Source organism: Panthera onca, chromosome D2, assembly GCF_046562875.1.
Source record: "Panthera onca isolate mPanOnc1 chromosome D2, mPanOnc1 haplotype 2, whole genome shotgun sequence".
Classification (NCBI taxonomy): Eukaryota; Metazoa; Chordata; class Mammalia; order Carnivora; family Felidae; genus Panthera; species Panthera onca.
This window is the reverse complement of record NC_138349.1, coordinates 34,133,027-34,154,665: the sequence shown is the minus strand read 5'-3', so window position 1 is coordinate 34,154,665 and position 21,639 is coordinate 34,133,027. Positions and strand designations below refer to the sequence as shown.

The following is a 21,639-nucleotide window of genomic DNA, read 5'->3' as shown; positions in this document are numbered from 1 at the left end:
TGCTCCTGTCAATTGATGCCTAGAATTGGGTCTCACAGTTTTCATTCCCAAGCAACCTCACCCATAGCCTATGAAAATAACCTTAAAAATTTTGTCTATTGGGGTGCCTGGGTGGCTCAGTTGGCTAAGCCTCAGACTTTGGCCTAGGTCATGATCTCGTGGTTTGTGAGTTTCGGTCCCATATTGGGATCTATGCTGACCGCTCAGAGCCTGGAGCCTGTTTTGGATTCTGTGTGTGTCTCTCTCTGTCCCTCCCTGCTCACACTCTTGCTTTCTCTCAAAACCAAGTAAACATTAAAAAAATTTTTTTTAACTTTATGAATGCATGAATTTATTACACAAATTATATATGTTCATTATAGACACTTGAGAAAAATCATATAGGCAAAAAAAAGAAGTTTAATGTGATAAATCCCATCACTTTGAAATAATCACTGTTACCATGCTGGTATACACACCTCCATGTATGTGTATATAAGTGGAATTGTATGGCAAAACTATCTTGCAGTTTACTACATATCGTAGATACTTCTTCATATCAGGCCTTCATAAACAGGCCTTTACAGTAGGGTTATTAATAAATGTAGTTTCTATTCTGTGGATACAATGCCATTTACTTACTCAAACTCCTATTGTTGAATATCTATTTTTGATCTTTTACTTTTATATTTGTACTTTTCATGAACACCCTTGTAACAACATTAATCACATACAATCTTAATTATTTTTGCAAGATAAATTCATAAAAGCAGAATTGCAGGGTCAAAGCCTATACACATTTTTAGAGTATTTGATAATGAACAAAATGCAATAAAGCTGCTTAATCTGTATCCCTATGTACAGTATTTCTTTCCTGCACCTCATCTTTCTAAGCACTACTAGATTAGATTTGTGGAAAAGTACCCTCATAATGTTTTTTCCTGCCCCCCAAACTTACCAGGGTTCAAAATCCTCAGCCTCGTCTCTGAGACTCCTGTAATCTGAGCCCAACCTACCTTTTCATATTCAGCTCTCACTCTTCCCTGTTACTCTACACCCCATGCTATTGCTCCTGTTGTGACTACCATCTGGAACACACTCGATTTCCTCCCCATCTCCACCCATTAATCCCTTTTCTGAACTCTCATAGCCATACGTATGTACCTCATTTCTGGCATTTATCATGCTCTGTTCCATGTCTTACAACTCTTTATGTATTACTTTTAACTCCCGTATTATACCACAAGTGTGTGTGAAATTGGGATCAAGACTTACTTGTTGCCTGCATCCCCCCTGAGAAGTGTAGCAGTCAGGATTGATTTGGATGTGCTGCAGTAACAAATAACCCTCATCTCTCAGAGCTAAAAACAAGAAAGGTTTATTTCTCACTCATGCTACACGTCCCATCTCAGGTCAGCAGGAGGCTCTGTTCCAGGACATCCTCACTTGGAATCAGGAGGCCCCTCCATCTGGAACTGATGTGGCAGCAGGAAAATGGAGAGTAGAGGGTCTTAAGCTGGCAATTAATCGTTCTTACCTGAAAGAGACATTTCTGCCCACAACCCATAGGCAAAGTTGATCACGTGGCCCTATAGGGGAGGAGGGCAGGAAAGAATAACCTCATATAACGAGGAGGAGGAGAGAATAAGAAGAGGGGGAACATGAAGTCTCTACCACGGAGGCTAATATGGTGGCTTGTGATGGACAATCAATAGACATGTTGAAAGAATGAGCAAATCACAAATCAGGAGTAATTATAAAAGCAAAAATAAAGAATGGTGGCAATAATAGAATGTGTTTCATTTTTAAATTAATTTTTATTTTTATAAGTAGAGGAATGTTAACATCTGTGGGTATTTTGTTTTTCCTATTAAGTATGTATCTGCATATGGAATATAGATATGTGTTTTTTCCTCTCTGCTTATGAGGGAAGGATGGAACTAGGGAACTGTGAGTACACAACATACTTTTGGTAGAAGTTGGAGCTGTGCCATAGGCACACAAAAGAACTAGGTAGTGTTATGCCCAGAATCTGTGATTCCCAAAGACCACCAGGGAGACGAGTCTGATGCAAAAGCAAAGAGCCTTTATTCGAGCTAGCTCGAGCTCAATCCCCTACCTGCACCTACACAGCGGTGAGATACCGAGCGGGTTCCAAGAGCACAAAGGTTTTATAGGGATCATGGCCTCAGCCGATTGGCTGGGGAAGGGTCTTGGCCTCAGCCGATTGGCTGGGGGAGGATAGAACAATGGCTGCCAAGGTGTGGTCCCAGATCAGCAATTATCAGCGTCACCTGGAACTAGTTAAAAATGCAAATGTTGGGTCTGGTGGTCACAGACCCACTGAATCAGAAACTCTGGGGGTGGGGCTCAGCAATCTGTGTTTGAACAAGTCTTCCAGGAGATTCTGATGCACCTGAAGTTTAAGAACCACTGTGTCTGAGGGTCTCTAACATGTTTGGCCTCAGTGTATACAGAACGTTTCTCACTGGTCACCTATTAACCATTGGCTGTCAGCCTTGCTGTGCTATATAAATACCTAGCACCAAACACCATCCCCAGAGACTCTGATTTAATTGGCTTGGAGAGGGGTAAAAATGCTCCCAGGTCATTCTAAGCCTGGACAGGGCTGAGGGCTCCTGCCTCTGGCCCCTACCTGAGAGAAGCCCTCCCTCTTCTACTCACACTTTCCATGCCTCTCACACTCCCCTTCCTCCCACCTTAGACTTCGGAAGAATGCATCAATTGATAGCCTGCTTTCTTAGAAAACATAAGTTACTCAAGGGGAGGAGGCGTGGCCTGAGGTTTGAGCGGGAACTTCTTTCTGAGGCCATGTCCAGGACATAGTTACTAGTCGGCGGGCCTAGGTCTGCTCTTTCAGTAGGAAGTGTCCAAACTGTGAGAAGGTGAGGGTCCCATGAGAGGGGTGGGCTGACTCAGCTCCTTTCTCTTCAGAGGTAAACCCCTGCATTACTCTGATTATAATGAGATGCTAATAGGATGTTGAAGTAAACAGCACTCTGAGGAGGACTCTCCTGAGACTAGGCAGAGGAGGACAGAAGGTGTGTGCTCTGCAGGGCCCCTCGAGGTAGCAAGTGAACTCCATGAGAAGCCAATAGCTCAAGTGCCAGTCTGAGTTGGGTTCTTCTGGGAAAACCATGTTCCAACCAGGACCCTCTCATTAACTGACATAGAACCTGTGACCTCAGTGGATGTCTTTTTTTCGGTAAGACTGTTATCTCTCTATCAAGGTAAGCTTTAAGTTTAGCACAGTAAATGAAACGCACAGCGTTGCTATCTTTGAAGTAGACTTAAATGTGGGTCTAACGGTAACTTCTAGAGCCACTGTAACATGGGGGCTCACTCAAGAGAATCTGTTACAAAGTTTGTAGTTTTTTTAAAATGCTTAAAAGACCTTGGCTACCTTTGAAATCAGCATTTAAGTATTCAAGGAAATTGGGGGCGGCTGGGTGGCTCAGTCGAGAATCCAACTCTTGGTTTCAGCTCAGGTCATGATCCCAGGGTTGTGAGATTAAGTCCCGAGTCAGGCTCCAACCTGGGTGTGGAGGCTTCTTAAGATTCTCTCTCTCCCTCTGCCCCCTCCCCTCCTCGTGATGAGTTCTCTCTCTTTCTCTCTCTCTAAAAAGAAAAAAAGAAAATTCAAGGAAATCAGTTCATGAAATATGTTGTTTGACTTATTAGTTGTATAACAGTGTTTAAATATTTGGGAAAGTGTGCTTAATGGATGTAAAAGTTTAATAAACTGAACATTAAGCCAAACTAAGTAGTACTACGTGTTTGTCCACGCACAACCCCACCCCCTCCCCCGAGATGCTGGAGATCCAAGCAACGGACAAGACAGGTTTTATCCACTAGATTTAACAGACTGTGTCTCGGAGCAAAAATGCACAAGTCTGGCTATTACTATTCAAAACAAAATCCACACTAATATGCATGGCAGGAAAACCCAGTTAGCAGCTGCATGGGCTGCTTTTTACAATCATGTCTGTTGACAAGGATTATTGCTTAAGTTGTGGCTTGATTAGGCTTGGATCCCAGGCAAATGTTTTGCCGTGTTCACCTTTCTAGAATAAGATTAAGGTTTGTTCCCTTACAACACTACCGAGGTCAAGCTTTTAAATGAGGGGAATTGAGAGGTGAAGGTTTTAGACAAAGTAGGCCAGGCAACTTGTTTGATCATAGGACTTTTAAGAGAAGGAAAGATTAATATTCCATTTTATGTTGCATGGATGCTAAATGCTTCTATCTCCCCTACGTGCTCATTAAAGTTGCTGTACAAATAAGGAGACACTTCCAAGGTCTAATAGTCTCACTTCATATAGCTGTCATGGAAAAAATGAGTCAAATTGTCAATCGATGCTAATATAATATCATTAATGGATATATTATCGATGATTCTTCTTGCTGCGGATGGCGGCTCGTGTTCCGTTATTTTTCTGGAAGAATCACTTCGACTTGCCACTTGCCTGGCTGATCTAAGATGTTCTGAGGATTCTCCGAGGACTTATGAGCTAATAATGCTTAGGGATTTCGTGTCCCGAAGAACTCTTTAATCCTGTGCTTCCGAATCCTACTCTAAGCCAGACCTTCTGTCACAGCCCAAGAGTTACCGGCAGTTTTTGAAAGCTCTTCCAAGCGAGCAACCGTTCTGTTCCATCTTTGGGGGATCTTGTGAGGTGCCATTACCAGGATGTATCTCCTCGCTGGCACTGGGTCCCAGGCGGTGCTCTGAGGGTGTTCCTTCCTGGAAGAGCAGCGAAGCAAAGCGAACCACACCATGGGCGAGATCAGCCAAGAGGCCGTGGAGAAATACCTGGAGGACAACCCTCAGTTTGCCAAGGAGTACTTCGCCAAGAGGCTGCCGGAAGCCCCCGGCCCGAGCGGGGCGCTGTCGCCGGCGGATGAGTGGGCCCTGTGCGCCGAGCTGCTGCGGGCGGTGCAGGAGGAGGCCCGCGGCGCCGAGCCCGCGGTGCACGGGGCCCTGCAGAAGCTGGCGCAGCTGCTGCAGGCCGACCGCTGCAGCCTGTTCGCCTGCCGGGCTCGCAACGGCACGCCTGAGGTGGCCTCCCGGCTGTTCGACGTCACCCCCACCTCCAGGTTTGAGGACAACCTGGTGGGCCCCGACAGAGAAGTCGTGTTCCCGTTGGAAATTGGGATAGTGGGTTGGGTTGCTCACACGAAGAAAGCCGTTAATGTCCCAGACGTGCACAAGGTAGGTGGCTTTATGACGGTGGGGCCCACCGGACGTCTTGGCGGGGCTGAGGGGAGGAAGCAATGGAGAGAGAGTCGGGCACCGAGGGCCACCCTTGTAGCGTGGGTTTGGCTATAATCTGAGTAGGAACGGTGGGGAGAGGATCCGCCAGGCCAAGGGTTGCCAGATTTAGCAAATAAAAATACAAGATGCCCAGTTCAGGTTGAGTTTCAGATAAACAATGAGTAAGTTTTTAGTGTGTGTCCCTTGTAATGTTTTGCATTTTGTCGGGCAAACTCACCTGGGCCTGGTGCATTCCACGGGTGCTCCTTGCATCTCCTCCCTGCTCTGGGAACTTTCCTTCTGAACAGCGAGGCACAGCGGTGCTATTGGGAGATTAGCAAGCTCCTCAATGCTGAGACTTGTGAACTGCACCCCCCCCCCCCCCCCCCCACACACACGCACGCATACACACCTCTCACTCACAACCTTTTCAGGTCACTCGGTGCTCTGGGATGGACTGGCTCACAAGTGAACACTTTCACCTACAGACCAGATGTGCAGAAAGAAAAAATAATAACATTTGAAAGTTCAGATGTTCACATTTGGATTGTGAAAAGTGTAAATTTGGGTGATAAGTGCAGTTGACCATCCCAACCCCCTATAACTCAGCTCTACTCAGAATCAACTCCAGGGGCGCCTGGCTGGCTCAGTCCGGGGAGTGTGTGACTCTTGATCTCCGGGTGGTGAGTTTGGGCTCCATGTTGGGTGTAGAGATTACTTAAACTTCAAAAAAAAAAAAAAAAAAACAATCCACTCCAGTCATGTAGTTTGCCCCTGAAGACCCACAGCGTCCCGCACAAACACAAGGCATTGTTACATGCTTTTAAAAACAAACACACAGGGGCGCCTGGGTGGCTGAGTCCGTTAAGCGACCGACTTCAGCTCAGGTCATGATCTCGCGGTCCGTGAGTTCGAGCCCCACGTCGGGCTCTGTGCTGATGGTTCAGAGCCCGGAGCCTGTTTCAGATTCTGTGTCTCCCTCTCTCTCCACCCCTCCCTTGCTCACGCTCTGTCTCTGTCCCAAAAATAAATAAACATTAAGAAAAAAATTAACAAACAAACACACAAACAAAAAAAATCACTCTTCTTGCCACCGGTGCTTATTCATTTTAAAAAGATTATAAAATACAAATAAACAAAAGGGAGGAAATATAAATCACTCATAATTGTTCTGCTCATCAATAACCACAGGTACCAGCCTGTACTTTCTCCTGCTGACTTTTTTTCTATATGCATGCCCCATTAGTATGATTTGCTGGTAACCAAAGGGAAGCAGTAGCTTATGATGGAAGGGAATTGATGGGGAAGTGGTCCCTAAAATCTCTCTGCTTTCTGTGCCAAGGTTTGTTGGGTCGTGAATGGGGGCAGCTGGTCACAGGAGGATAATCCCCTTCATGCCTCCTGAAGCTGATTACAGGGGCACAGCCGCATGGATCCAGAAAGCACACAAGTCGTCAAACATTAGCAGCACTCTGCAAACAACCACACCACAGCCCTTAGGTGCAAGGGTTGCCATCAGATAGCACAGAGTCCCTCAGTCCTTTCTGATCCCTCCCTTCCGTGAGTTCAAGCTGGTCTAAGCTTCTGGGGCTGACTGCCCCCGCTTCAGTGACTAAAACAATTTGCACCCTTTCAGCAAAATTCTCTTGACACCAATTAGGAGGCTATGCCCACTCACCCTGAGGCTTTCTCACGGGAATATGCTTCTTGCCAGTCTCCACCATCTCCAAAATTACTAGGACTTCAAACTTAAAGTGACATGCAAGTTTGTTTTTGTTTTTTTTGTTTTTTTTGTTTTTTCTGGAAAAAAACTTGCTTAAAGAGACAGGTAAAATGATTTCTGTTGTAATGCTTTATTAATGAGCCTAGTTCCACATACTGAGAAGAGAATAATAGCAGAGAGCTACTTAACAGATCAGGCAGCCTTGGTCTGTTGTTGTCCATGGTGAGCAACGCTGCATGAACAGGACAGTAATGGAGGTGGAGGTGGGCAGGAGTCGTGTTTTTCCTTTTTTTTTTTTTTTTTTTTACCTAAGGACTCCTGGTTGTTATGGGTAGAACAGAGAAGTATGTGTTGAAGACAGACATCCTGCTCAGCTCGTTTGCTTTCCATTTCTACTGCTTCTAAGCATTTTTTCTCATGGTTGGTAGAATAGTGCTTTTCAACTCTGAATGCACATTGAAATCGAATTGGGAGCTTTAAAAAAAATAACCATGCAAGACTTAATAGACCAATACACCAGACTCTCAGGGGTTGGGATGCAGGCGATAGTATTTTTAAAAGCTCCCCAGGCAATTCTAAAATGCAGTCAGTATTGAAAACCACTGGTGTGTTGGGTGAGCAGATGCAGGAGGGAAAAGTGGATTCCAAGGCAAGCATGGGATACCAGACGGAAGGGGCTCCAGCAGTCTGGAGCTGACTTCTTCCTTGGGAAGAGGAAGCTGAGGCTGCATCTTTCCTACAGTCCATGGTATGGTCAGTGAGTGAGAAGGGCTGGACTAGATGAGGTGTCCCCAGTCTGTGTCCAATGATCTTTCTACCCTCCCCCTACCACACATCCCTGCAATTTTGCCAGACTTTAATCAACTGTGGTAAAATCTGCAAAGGGAAAGATGGAAACCAATGTTTTAATGAAATTTCTACTAATTCTTTACTGTTTCTTTGTATCTGACAATTTCTAGGCATTTTCACATTTGTAATCTATTTGATTCTGGCAAAGACCCTGCAAGGAAGGAGGGACCATGTTTTTATTTCCATCCCGTACATGTAAGAATCTTCTCAATGGCAATTAGGCAGCATGTGACGGGTCTGGGACCATAACTTGGGTCTTCTGAGGTCTCCCTCTTTTACCACACCACTGACCACACATGGCTTCTCTCTGGTTGACAGTGTTGGCACACGTGAGGGAAGGACGTGTCACACCTAGAAAAAGAGGTAAAGCCAGATGCTCTGACCTTGGGGAATCCATGAAAGTGATAGCAGGGAAGCCACGTGGTGTAGGGTAAGAGCCCGACCCCAGTGCAGGTGCAGGCCTGAGACCAGGTAATTGTGTGATAGATTGCTTTTCTGCACCTGAGACATAGAGGCAAATAAATATACAGATTCAACGTACGTAAAGTGCCTGGTTCCTATAGGTACTCAATAAACTACAACTACGATAATACTATATTTATGCCAAGGGGCTTTTGGGGTCTGTGTTTAGGTGGCTAAAAAAGGGTCAATGATTATTGTCTGTTTTTAAAACAGGTTAAAGACAGGAAAACTTTTAATAATAGGGAACTGAGAGATATCCTCCTCAGGTTAATGATTTCTTTCTCTGTTGGGCAAACTGCTGATCAACTCTATGGGTGGCTTTCATTCTGAATGTGGTTTAAAAGAAAGCCACGGAGAAGTCCTAAGTTTTCAATAATTAACAGGTTGCCTCTAGCTGCCGTACTTCTCTCCTCTGTATTCCTTCTCTTCTCTCTTTCTGGCTCCTGGTCTCAAGGGATAATGGTGTTTCATCAGAATCTAACAACGGGAAGATTGGATGAGGGACACAGTAAGTCTGCTGCTCTACATAATTTCTCCAGTTGCCTTCAGTGGCTTCTTTGAAGGGCCATCAAGGGGAGTTTGTGAATCCAAGAAATACAGGAATTACTCAAGCATACCTCACTGGGGCCTGTTTGAGCTGGTGAACCGGAAAGCCTCACCTCGCCTACCGTGTAATCTGACGGCTGGTTTTATCTAGGGCTTTCAGATACAATAATAAGCAAGAATTACATTTTGATACTTGTAAGTCATTTTCTCAAAACAGCCGATTAAACTTAAGAATATTTCCTTGTGTTTAGAATCTAGGATAAAATAGCATCAAGGTTTGAACCTGCAGAGTGAAGTGTGTTTGCAAAGAAACACTGCCTGACTCCATCATCCCCTGGTGCGTGTATCTGGTATTTTGATTATTCATTTAGTGGCCGAGATCGGTGTGTAAATGAGGCAGAACGGTAATCACAAGAGAGAACTACTTCTCATCCAGGGAGGCCCAATGAAGTCCCAGGTGTCTCTTCCCAGTAATTTTTGACCAACGATTATGTGTCAGAGACTTTTCTAAGTGCTCTACCCATCCTGCGTTGTTCTATGTGTCAGGAACTTTGGACAGTTCACAGTATCAGTGTTCCTGTTTTCACAAAGGCTAAGTAGCCTTCCCAGGATCACACAGCTGGTAAACTGAGGCCTGGTTTCAGCCAGGGTACTCTGACTCCAGAGCCTAAGTAAATGGCTGGTTTGTGTGGGTCCACGGTAGGAAAGGTAGAAAAGAGATCTGGGATAAGGGGCTGCATTTGACTCCTTTAGCATCTCACTGCTTCTAAGGGATCCTCCACAGGAATGAATCACCCACTGAAAGTACAGATTCCTGGGGGAGATTGATTCTGTTTTAGGAGGTTAGGACCCGGTGGGTCTGAAGATCCGCATTTATCTGCAGGTGGTTGTGAGGCACAGCCCAGGTCTACTGCTCTGAGCTGAGCTGTGACTTCTGTTGACCAAGTGGCCCTGTTCCCTGGTAGATTCCGGCCCAGAAGTCTCACACCAGAGGACTCCCACCTTTTTAATTTGGGAAACTGAACAGAGTCCAGCCTCTAGGGGTTTGTGCTGTTCTTAGAAGCACCATCAACACAGGGAAATGAAAATAATACAACCTATGAAAGGAAAACCACATTAATTTTGGCCTGTGAGTCTTGGAGTCAGCCTGAAAGTTCGGTTCAATTGAAGGTTCAGTTGAAGGTTCAATTGAAGGTTCAAAGGAGAGATAGTATGAGCCACGAAAGGCTGAGTCTACACCCATCTAGAGTGCGTGATCCTCTAACTTACAGCTGATAAGAATGACTATCCTTGATCCTCTGATGCTCTTCCATTTATGGGCCTCTTCATACTCATCACTGTGCCCTTTCCATGAAGAGGGTATTAGAATCATCTCTTGCATCTACTGCATGAGGCTTGTATCTGGGAAGATCCTCTTCGTCTCTCCCAAAGAGAGAAATTAAAAAAAAAAAAAAATGCATGAAAGACATTAGGTTGGTAGAACATTAAAAACTAGTAAGCATCTCGTGCTGGCAAGAGAGTGGTCCTCTCACACATGACCAGTGGAAGTAAGATTTCCAACTTGTTATGAAAGTAATCTGTGTAAATAAAAACCACATACACCTGTGGATCCAGCAAAAGGGATTTCCACTTTGGGGACTCCATCACATAAAAACGAAAGCAAGCATGATTAGCACAACGTTGTTTGTAGTGGGGAAAACTATAAACAGTCTAAGTCAGTAGAGAATGGTCGAGTGGACCACGGGGCTCCCACACTGCGCTATTGTACAAGAATCTAGAGGGTAAATTCACATCCATATGCACTGGTCCGGAGGGAAGTCCACAAAATATTGTTATGTGATGAATGTCATGTGTAAATTCGAAAAGAAAGCTTTATGAAAAGGGAAAAAGAAAATCTTTTGTCCAAACATTAGGGAAAGGTACGCAAGGAAACATACTAAGCAGTTAACACTGGTTCTCTCAAGTTGGTGAGATTAGAATCAGGTGGAGAGGATTAATCTTTTTCTTTGTTATGATGTACTGGTTGCCTGAGTCCAAGTGCACATTTTATTGTCATAATTAGAAAGAAGAGCTCGGTGGCCTATACCTGTAATCCCAGCTGTGCGCTCGTTCCCAGCACACTTTCTGTCCGTTGTAACCTTGCTTCCTCATAGCACTTCACTTTCCACTTTGCCGTGACATCACCTCTTTTCTCCTGGCCCAACCTCAGCCTCGCCTAGAGAGGCCATAGCTCAGGTGGGAGATGCTCGTCCTGAGACCGGTGAGTTCATTCTGTGCAATCATGGGATGGGGGTGTGTGTGGGACCACTGTGCCGGGGCCCCGGTTGTCTGTACGGTTTGGACTAGAGAGAGTGGTCTGCTGCCATTCCCGGATCTACACTGCGTGGTTCTGTGCTGCTGTGGCAAACATGTGAATGTGTCTTTCAGAACAGCCATTTTTCTGACTTCATGGACAAACAAACCGGCTATGTCACAAAGAACCTGCTGGCAACACCAATCATGACAGGCAAGGAGGTTCTTGCTGTGGTTATGGCAGTTAACAAAGTAAATGCATCTGAATTTTCCAAAGAGGACGAGGAGGTAACGCTAACCCTGGGCATCGAGTCAGAGGCTTGGGAAATTGATTTGTTGTTTAACGAGAGAAAGATATCATACCTCATTTGGTTTTCTCTGCCTTCCATAGGTCTTTTCCAAATACCTCAGCTTTGTTTCTGTCATCCTAAAACTTCATCACACCCAGTACCTGTACAGTGTTGAATCCCGGAGAAGCCAGGTAACAGGAAGGTGACATTAATCACTCCATGCCGACCTGTTCTGACAAAGGGACCCAGAGGCAACAAGCTCAGACCCCTCCTATCACTCATGGGGGTTTAAGCCACATGGAGCAGATTCCCAAACTTTAGTCCCAGTTGTCTTCTCGTGGTCTGCTCCTGCCTCCCACCCCCCTTCCCTGCCTCTCCGTCTGTAGGTACCACTGGCTTGCCTTTCTTCAGTCTTTATCCCAGGTAGCCATGGTTTCTTCTGTGGGTTGGCTATAATTAGAGTAACCTACCCTACATGCTTGTTGTAACTATCAAATGATCATTATATGAGTTTGTAACATAAAGCTCTTAGCGGTGCCTGCTATATATTGAAGCCCTTAATTTGAGGAGCAAATCACTCTTCTGAAGTCTGTTGCCTCCTTGAGCCAGAAGCATAAAGAACAACATTGGTAACCAGGGCACCTGAGTCCAGGCTGCTGTCTGAACCTCAGTTTCTTCATCAGTACAATGTGGGGGAGAGTGGTGGGGATGGAGGGCTTCCACATCCCTTCTCATCCAACTGTCCAGGTAAGGTTACCTCTGGGTAGCTCAAGATGCATGGAACAAGGCCTATGGCTTTCTCCCCTTAACTGCCAGCACGAGCCAGAGGGCCCCCAATACTGGACCCTCTCCCCCAAAACTGCCTCTGCCTCCAATTTTAGGTCACTTGCCCTTTGAAGCCAAAACATTCGGGCACGGGGACCAATCATGAGTTACCACTTTCATAAACCCACACCCTTGCATCTGAGTAGTTTGTCAGACAGGTACACGTTCAAAAACGAAATTGCATTGTTTACTGATATGTGTTCTTTTTGTCTGAGACACCTTCTCCTTTCTTTTGGCTAATGTTCCATGTCTTCACTGTATTTTGTTCTGTTTTCTCTTTAATTCATCCTTTCAGATCCTTATGTGGTCTGCCAATAAAGTATTTGAAGAGCTCACAGATGTTGAGCGGCAATTTCACAAAGCACTCTACACAATTAGAACATATCTGAACTGTGAACGGTACTCCATCGGACTGCTGGACATGACCAAGGAGAAGGTCCTCATTCTTCCATACAATTTGTCTCACCTCAAATCGTCTATACAAGACAGTGATCCATTAAAAAATGGATAATATTCACATACAATGTATAATGTTCATTTCTCATCTTGTTTTATTCATTCGGTTGGAGCTCTCCTAGCTCAGCATAAGTAATGAACACTGTCTTGTTTCTATTTCTTATTCTCCTTGTGAATTGAAGTTATTTTTTCAGAGTAATTGTTCTAAGTGGATAAACACAGGACCAAGTGTCAGGAGAGGTGGGTTCTGATCCTGGCTCTGGGACTTTGTAGTTGAGTGTATTTGGGTTAGGGTGCTTTTGGCTACAAGTAACATCAGACCCAGCTAAAAGCATCTTTAACAATAAGACAGTTATTATCTCATTTAACAAGAAGTCCCGAGTTCTTCCTAGAAGAAGAAGGGCAGAAGAAGGGCAGTTCTAGGTCTGGTTCATTGAGAACGCAGCACGGTCATCAAGGCCCCAGGGGCTTCCTGTTTTCCCACGGCAGGGTCTCTGCCGCCTTCAGCATGGTGGCAAGGTCTCCTCTTGGGGTGGCAAGATGGCTGTTATAGCTCAAGGCATGGCACATGGACAGGACCAAACTGGGAGGCTTTTCCTGTAAATGTTACCGTCATCACCTTTCATGTGATGTGAGGAGCACCCTTCCCCAGAAGCGCCTTGGCAGATTTCTCCCCCTTCTTCACTGTCCACAACTGGGCCATTTGCCTGCCCTCAGACTAATCCCAGGCATCTCATAGGGGCCACCCAGGGGCTGTACAAGCCCATATTCCCTGAGAAAAATGACCACCTGGCACCTAAATAAAATCAGGGTCTGTTAGAGAGGAAGAGGGAGAGAACAGATGTTGGGTAAGGTGGCCACACTGTTGGTCGTGCTGCATGACCTTGGCCAAGCCTCTTAACCTATTTAGATTTAGTTTATTTATCTATAAAAGAGCCACTAGCTATTGAGTCCCTTTGACTATGTGTCAGGGCAAGTGCTCTGTACATATTGTTCATTAACGCTCACCACAACCCTATAGCATAAACTCTATTATCATCCCTGTTTTACAGATGAAAACGCTTGAGTGACTTGTTCACATTCACAAGTTCGTAAGCGATATTACTGGAAATCGTAGGTCTTTTCCAGCTCTAAAATTCTGGATTTATAAAATAAATAAGTAAATAAAATATGCAAAGCCATGAAACTCATAGAAGATATAGTAGGTCATGGAACAGTTTGTTTAATATGTTTACATATAATTGCTTCCAGGAATTCTATGATGAGTGGCCAATCAAACTTGGAGAAGTCGAGCCTTATAAAGGTCCAAAGACACCAGATGGCAGAGTAAGTGCAAATGTCTTCCTCAGTGATATGTGTGCATGGTACAGGTTGCCAAAACCAGTAGGGAGGAAAGAAGAGTACTGGCCTGAGAAGCCCTGGATTCTAGTCCTGTAAGTTTCTGGGGGACCTCAGAGTAGTAGAAAGAACACTGGACAAGGAGTTTGAGGTTCAAGTCCCAGGTCTTCCCTAGCCAGCTAGGTGCTCCTTGCCTTAACTCATTGTTTAACCTAGGGAAGACCTCCCAGGTCTTCCCTAGCCAGCTAGGTGCTCCTTGCCTAACTCATTGTTTAACCTCTCAATTTCCTTTTCTGTAAAGCCGGGCTTAGTGAATCAATAGATCTCAATAGGGAGGGACATCAGAGCCACCTGCCCAGCTTTTTAAGTGCACTATGCCCAGGCCCTCCTTCACACCTGCTGGACTCGAGACTCCAGGCAAGAGTTGGATAGTTGTGTCCCCCTTGACACAAGCTTCAGAGGGCAGGAACGATGTCTCACCACCATGTTCCCAAACACACAGGAAAGTGAAGGTACTGGGATAGAATGTGTCCAGGCCTTGGGGTTTTCATCTGCCCAAAGAAGTAGAGAGATTAGTTCTCAAGTCCCTTCCAGCTTGGAAGGTGGGAAATGTTCATTATACAGTGGGGAAGAGAAAACATTGACTGAGGTTGAGAAATTACATGGTTTGTTATGCTGAAGTTAGTAGTCAGGTATTTCTGGACAATAGAAAGGGATCAGCTAAAAGTAAAACAAGATTCCTGTGAAAGCTGTTTGGATAAACTCAACTTTTAAAATTCAGCTTAACAGGCTTGTTCATGTAGATAAATAGCCAATAGTATTTTCTAGTTGTGTTGCAAGCTTGTAATCAGGACATGAGTAATTTGGTGGTAGTTATGCAGAGCAATGTGGTTAGAATGTAAGGTACCATTTAAATGAGTTTTAAAGTATAAGCTCGCCTATAAGAAGTGTTTTCTTTGGGAAATGAGATCGCTCTCATAATCTCTTTCCTCTTAGGAAGTCATCTTTTATAAAATCATCGATTACATTTTACATGGAAAAGAAGAGATCAAAGTGATCCCGTGAGTACTGTCCTCAGCAGCCAGGAAGTTGCCATTTTGTTTTCGTGCACAGTGCATTTCTTCTCTGTATGACAATGATTTTCTTTCTTCTAATCTTCCTCAAGGACACCTCCTGCAGACCACTGGACTCTCGTTAGCGGGTTGCCGACCTATGTTGCTGAAAATGGATTTGTAAGTTATTGAACACATTTAAACCTTGAATAATATTGGATGAAGCCCTTATCAACTAAGGGGCGGGAGCAGTTGTGAAAGTAAAATGCACACACATGTGAGATGCTCACACAGGACATGGGGGAGGGGCATCTTGGCAGTTGAAAGTAGGTTGACTGGAGACTTCCAGATTACACAAAAATATTTAGTCGTTGTGAGAAAGATTCATCCATTCCCCCAACTTCTTATTCTGTTAGCCATGCAAATTTCAGACATCCTTTAGAAGTCTGTGACCATGATTCATGTTAGGTTTAATTTGATCTCAAGTACAGTTACCTTGGTCAAGACTTTTGAAGCATGGGAAATTACTGACAAGAGAGAAAAATGAATAAATGGGGAACTTTACCACTGATTGCAATGCAAAATGTAGTGGGTTGATAAAGTAAGTGAAGATCTTTGCCCCAGTCTATCACGTGGGGTGGGATGGGATGGACAGATAGCAGGCCAGGTCTGGCTAAGAGAGGTCAAGATATAGGCAGACAACAAGCAAGAGGTGTCTGGTAGGTCCCACAGGTCTCCAGGCCAGAGGACCAGAGTCACCATATTTTTCCCACTCTGCCTCAGCCATGCTTTCCTTCCTTCTCGTGGCTGATTTCTCTCCCTTGTTGGGCTTCTCCACCATCTGTGTCGTCTTTTGGCACCAAGATTCCTCCCTGCGAGAGTTCAATGCTTCCAACATTTCTTAGTGTTGGCATTTTCCTATCTTCCCCGTTATGAATCCAAGTTTCTGTAATGTATTTATAGCACTTATTTGCATATTTGCATATTTGATTTCGCTTTAGCGTTGTCCTTGTGTTTTGAGCAGTGTTCATTCATCTTCATTATTTAGGAAATGGGCATGTGAATTATAGTGACTAATAGAGTCACTCGAGGGTCAGAGGGAAGGAGAAATAAAACCTAGGTTAGCTCCTGTTTTCTTTCACTGTCCCAAATTTGCCTCTGCTTAGTGTGAAAGTTGCTGGGTTTGGAACAGTAGCAGAGTAAGGAAAATTCCAGATGTGACTGCAGGATGTTCTTATGTTAGGGTGCTTTGCTTTGGGGTTTCCAGGAGGCCTAAACCCTGGGGTCACTGGGTACAGGACCAGGTGGCCTCAAACAGGTGACACGATCCCTTTTTCTAGGTAGAGACATGCCAAAGGGGAAGAAAAGAAAACAAAGAGAAAAAACAATTTTATTTCTTTTAGGAATAAACAGCACTTTACACTAACAAATATCATGTTTTCAAAATCACTCCCAAATAATTGGAGTGTTTTTTAAATGTTACTCCTGACTTAGTAGTAATGACGAAAACATTCCAATTCATTCCTGAGTCCACAGATACCACAACTTTTCAGCGTCTGTACATAACCAGATTGCTCGACCATTGACCCCCATCCTTTGTTTCCTTGCAGGCCACCTAGGCAGTTTTCTAGGGAAACAGCGTTTCCCCAAAAATCAGTTTGGAGAAAACGATTGTGTCAAAAGCCAGTTCATTGAATGGTTAATTTGCCAAGTCATCAACTTGCCATATTACCAACGTGCCAGGGGATTGATTCCCAAAGCAGGGGAGGATTTTCCGCCAGGTTGTGGTTCTATCACAGACCCACTGCACATGCTTCACTGCTGCCTTCCACATCGGAGCTCCTTCCCTGGGCCCCATCCCTGCTCTCTGAGAGCCCAAGATTGGCGCAAACTGTTGTAAATCTAGTTTAAGGTATTTCTCACAAAATTGCTCATTAGGCAAATTGGCATTCCCAAAGTGATTTCCAGAGAATTGAGCTTGAGCCATTTCCTGGGACTCTAATCATGATTAGGGTGAACATACATCCAGTTTGCCTGGGCCAGCTTCCACGCACACCTGTTGTGCTTGAGTTATCAATAGTCCTCCCTTTCACTCTCAAAGGTATCACCCTATCATATGCACTTACAAGAGGCAGGACTTACTGAAAACATATTTTGTGTCTAGCACGGGATTTTCTCCAACTTGACATTATTGACATTTGGGGCCAGACAATTCTGGGGAACTATCTAGAACAGTTGTGGGGAACTATCCCGTGCACTGTACGATGTTCGGCAGCATCACTGCCCTCTACCCATCAGATGCTCTACACCACCCTGGCTGGGAACCACTAGCCTAGAGGATGATTTCAAACATTTCAGCAGACCCAGCCAGAACAATGCATTCCTGGGCGGGGCGGGGTGGGGGCTGCTGTAATATCATCGTGGTGCACTCTATGATTCAAGAGCCCTGGGTGCCTTGACTCGGTCCTGCCCTGGGCAAATCCCTTGGCAAATCCTTGACCTTGGGCCAGGGAGGGAGAGAGGGAGGGAAGGAGGGAGGAAGGAAGGAAATAGAACCTTCCCAGAATCTCTGTCATCCCTGCCCCAGCAGAATGACCTTCTCCTCAGCTTCCTCCACTCCTTGGTCTGAACAGCTAAAAGTTTTGAATTTGGAAGAAGAATCCTTAGAGGCTGGGAAGAGTAGGCAGAAGCAGAGATTGTGCTAAATGTCACACAATGACTTAATTAGCAGAAGAGAACCTCAATGTGTTGTTAGCAAATTTGGCCCAGCCGTGGCTCAGTGTGAATAATTTGCGTGCAAACCATGGAGAGCCACAGAAGAAACCCTCGCCTCAAATGCATCCTTTCTTACACTGCTCTGTGGGTCGGTGGTCCCCCCTCCGCACAATGTTTCAGGACTTTCATGTCCTCTTGCTTTACAGATATGTAACATGCTGAACGCCCCCGCAGATGAGTACTTCACCTTTCAGGTAACTCTGCCCTCCGCCAGGCCTCCTATCACTGCTGCCCCCTCCCCCATCCTCAGGGTCTGCCTTGTGCTCAGGTGGCCAGGAGGCACGCACAAGGCTTATGTCCCATTCACCCTGGAGGGACCAGGGTCACCAGCCAAGTAGCAGATTCTTCAGGGAAGGGAGAAGAGGTGGGAGGTGGAGGGGATGAGAGGAGACAGGGTGTTTATCACCCCAGCACTGGGCAGGGAAGCGGGGGGACCCTGCCCCTTCTCCATGCCCTCCCACTCCTGGTCACTCAGTGCTTCAAACAGCGCCTGGCACATCATAGGTGCTCACTAAGTGTTCTTCGCAGGAGTGATCAGCTGCACAAGGTCTACACCTGGATTCAGCCCTTTGTTGGTTTTCCCAGGCCCTTCCCTGCAGCTTATTAGAAAAGAAAAACTATTTATCGGGTCCTCGGGGGCCTCTACTGCTGTCAGACTCTTGGTTTTATCTTTCCTCCTGCAGCATCCTGGGATCCCCCTCCCTACCTGTCCCCTCTGCCACCCCCTCCCCACGTGACTGCTGGGGAGAAACTCGCATCTATCTCTGTGGCCCCTCCCTTTCTGCCTTCTGGTCCGTGTTCTGTGTCCCTATTTTCACAAACATCCACTTAGAGCCCTAGTTCCGGTCAGGAATAGAGAGCCACCAGTGTCTTCCTGTCTGTCACACAGACACACACACACAGAGCCCCAGCTATGCCTGCTGGACAGGCTGCCTCCTCCGGCGAGAGGGGTGTGGGAGCAGCAACAGACGCAAGCCGGGCCTGGGGAAACCTACGGGCGCCTGCTTTGTTTCCTGGAAGGTTTCCCTCAGATCTCCTTGTTCATCCCTCTGCTCACTGATGTGGAAAACACACAAACACCATATGGCGCGTTTGCTCCTGTTCCTCCCTCCTTGCAGCCAAAGCCTCACTGTGACCATGCTGTGCTGGCCCTGACCCCTACATTTATGGCAGTCGGGTGCCGGGGAAGAGTACACAGGAAGGAGCAAGGGGGCAAGCACTTTCTAAAGTGTCTGACCCTAAGCAGTCCTTGTCAGAACAGGGAGGGAGGGGAGCTGGCCCGGGAGAGCCCGGACTCTGCTCTGATATTTGGGGGCAGCCACGCATGGCTCTGAGGATAAAGATTTTGAGAACCACTCAAATTTTTTTCCCCAAAGCTTTGAATGTCAGGACACAACAAGTTGAGGCTTGGTTTCTCTGCTTTTCATTCCAAGTATAAAGACAAGCTCGCCAACTAATAAGCAGTTGTTTATTGAGCACCGGTCATATGCCCAGCACCGGCCCCTCACTTACATGGAAGCCAACAGTGTAGGAAATGCTCTTCCGCAGGATTAGGAAATAGCCTCACAGACAAAAATCAACAACTCCGAAGCATTTGGAAATCATCTAAACTGCTACCTTGTGTGCTCCAGGCTAAAAGTGCTGTTAGAATTCTGAAAAAGAAAAGTTCCGTATGGGTGGAAAAGGTGAGAGAAGGCTTCACAGGAGAGGCAGGCCAGCCTGGGCCTCTGGGGACGGCTCACTGTGCTGAAGGAAGCAGAAGACAGAATAGGGTAGTGTGTTGAGTGCTTGGCTACCTTGCTCATACTGTGCAGGTGCCGCACCCTGGATCACAGGTGTCAGAGGACATCAGAGCTACCCGGGGAGCTTATTTAAGATGCACATCCTCAAATTATGACACAAGCTTGAAAAAAAAGAAAAAAGGTCTTGCACATTGACCTCACGCCACACTTTGAGAAATGCTCCTAAACTTCTGTGTCTGTATGCCCCCACTAGAATGTTATCAACCTGAGATTAGGGCCTGTGGTTAGTAGCCCCAGCAACTAGCCCAGGTCCTGGCACATCACAGGGGAACACAAAAGACGGTTTTGATGGATCCGTCAGGAACACAGAAACCACACTAGGTATTTCAACAGAGAGAATTTAATATAAGGAATTAGTTAAGCAGGTGTTGGGGGACAGAAAAAGTGAATGGGGAACACTGAGGCTTCCGATCCTTATAGCGGTGGGCAAAAGAGAAGCCGTTAGGGTTGTTACAGTGTAGACACTTGGTTCCAGTACACTGCATCAAATGGCCTAGAACACTTTTATGGCTCTATAGTCCCAGCTAATTTCTGACCCAGTGTAGGAATTGTGCAGCTCACATAGAGATTAGATTATTCTTCCTTAAAGATAACCAGAGTTGGGGGAAGGTAGCTACGACAGGGTAGTAGTTCAGGGAAGCCTGTGATGCTCCATTAGTCCTCTATCTTGATCCTAGTGGTAGGAGCACGAATGTACACATGTGATGAGCTTGCATAGAAATGCACACACGCATGCACACACACACAATAAGTACACATAAACCTAGTGAAATCTGACTGAGATCCATGGATTGTATCAGTATCTATTTCCTGGATTTGATGGTGCACTACAGTTACACAAGCTGTTACCTCTGGGGAAACTGGGTGAAGGGTACCTACAGCTTCCCTATACATTTCTTTTGCAACATCCTGTGAATCTATAGGTATTTCAAAATTAAAAGTTAAGAAAATAATCTAAATGTCCTTCCTGTTTGTAGAAAGGACCTGTAGATGAAACTGGCTGGGTCATTAAAAATGTCTTATCCCTGCCTATTGTCAACAAGAAAGAAGATATTGTGGGAGTAGCTACATTTTACAACAGGAAAGATGGAAAACCTTTTGATGAATATGATGAACACATTACTGAGGTAAGTGCAATCATAAACTAATGGAGACAAATGAAATTCATGAAACAATAGAGGTGGTGCAATTATTTGTTATTCTGGAGTGGTATTTTTGAAGGGCCATTAAGGCATGAGTGACATATGTTTGCGGTCAATATGTGTTATTGTGTCATTTCTGTTTCCTGGCTTCTGTAAACTGCAACATTTTCTTCCAAAGATTGAACTTTGGCTTAATCAAAATTCTTTACAATATTAGGCAACTGGACAGAAATTTTCTATCTCCTTTCCCCACCCCTTCTATTCCTTATGTTTCTTGCTGTCACCCTCAATCCTCTGAGTTTCAGGCTGTGCTTTATTCTACTGGATATTGTAATTCTTTTGCTCTCATAAAACATTCATGGTGCCTGGTGCACTTTGAAAAGCAAGGGATTAGCCAATTTCATTGTCTGGGGCTGATTATTGGTACGTTTTTGTTCTTAGATTGAAATACGAAGCTGAATTGTTGATGGTAGAAGGGAGATTGATTGAGAGGAAAGAATGTAGATGGTTGCCTCCAAATCAGTTTTTCAGTTTTAGAGAATTGAATCACATTTTATCCATTTCAGACTCTCACACAATTTCTTGGATGGTCTCTTTTAAATACTGACACCTATGATAAAATGAATAAGCTAGAAAACAGAAAGGATATAGCTCAGGAAATGCTCATGAGCCAGACCAAAGCTACTCCTGATGAAGTCAAGTCTATTCTGGTAAGTGGGGAATTCAGTCCTGTGGACATTAGGTGGCATCTAAGCACAGCTCCTGGAATTCGCCTAATTACTTAGAGGTCTGACAGATGAGAATAGGTTTAGTCCTAGGCTAAGGAGGAGGAG

At 45.2% G+C, this 21,639-nt stretch overlaps 1 protein-coding gene across 7 annotated transcripts in view; it reads left to right on the top strand.

The window, feature by feature from the left end:
* The first annotated feature begins 4,443 nt into the window (after window positions 1–4,443).
* PDE6C (phosphodiesterase 6C) overlaps window positions 4,444–21,639 on the top strand; it is a 45,099-nt gene continuing 27,903 nt past the window's right edge. For 2 of the 7 annotated variants that reach the window (XM_060641988.3, XM_060641987.3), the window contains exons 1-10: window positions 4,446–5,212; window positions 11,262–11,414; window positions 11,518–11,607; window positions 12,537–12,677; window positions 13,949–14,023; window positions 15,032–15,096; window positions 15,201–15,267; window positions 18,009–18,056; window positions 20,642–20,791; window positions 21,373–21,516. In XM_060641988.3, coding sequence (XP_060497971.1) covers window positions 4,778–5,212; window positions 11,262–11,414; window positions 11,518–11,607; window positions 12,537–12,677; window positions 13,949–14,023; window positions 15,032–15,096; window positions 15,201–15,267; window positions 18,009–18,056; window positions 20,642–20,791; window positions 21,373–21,516 — 1,368 coding nt within the window. In that variant the 5' untranslated portion in view covers window positions 4,446–4,777. Of the gene's footprint in view, window positions 5,213–11,261; window positions 11,415–11,517; window positions 11,608–12,536; window positions 12,678–13,948; window positions 14,024–15,031; window positions 15,097–15,200; window positions 15,268–18,008; window positions 18,057–20,641; window positions 20,792–21,372; window positions 21,517–21,639 lie in introns of all 7 variants that reach the window. The other 5 variants (XM_078434606.2, XM_060641989.3, XM_060641990.3 and 2 more) reach the window with 5 other exon arrangements.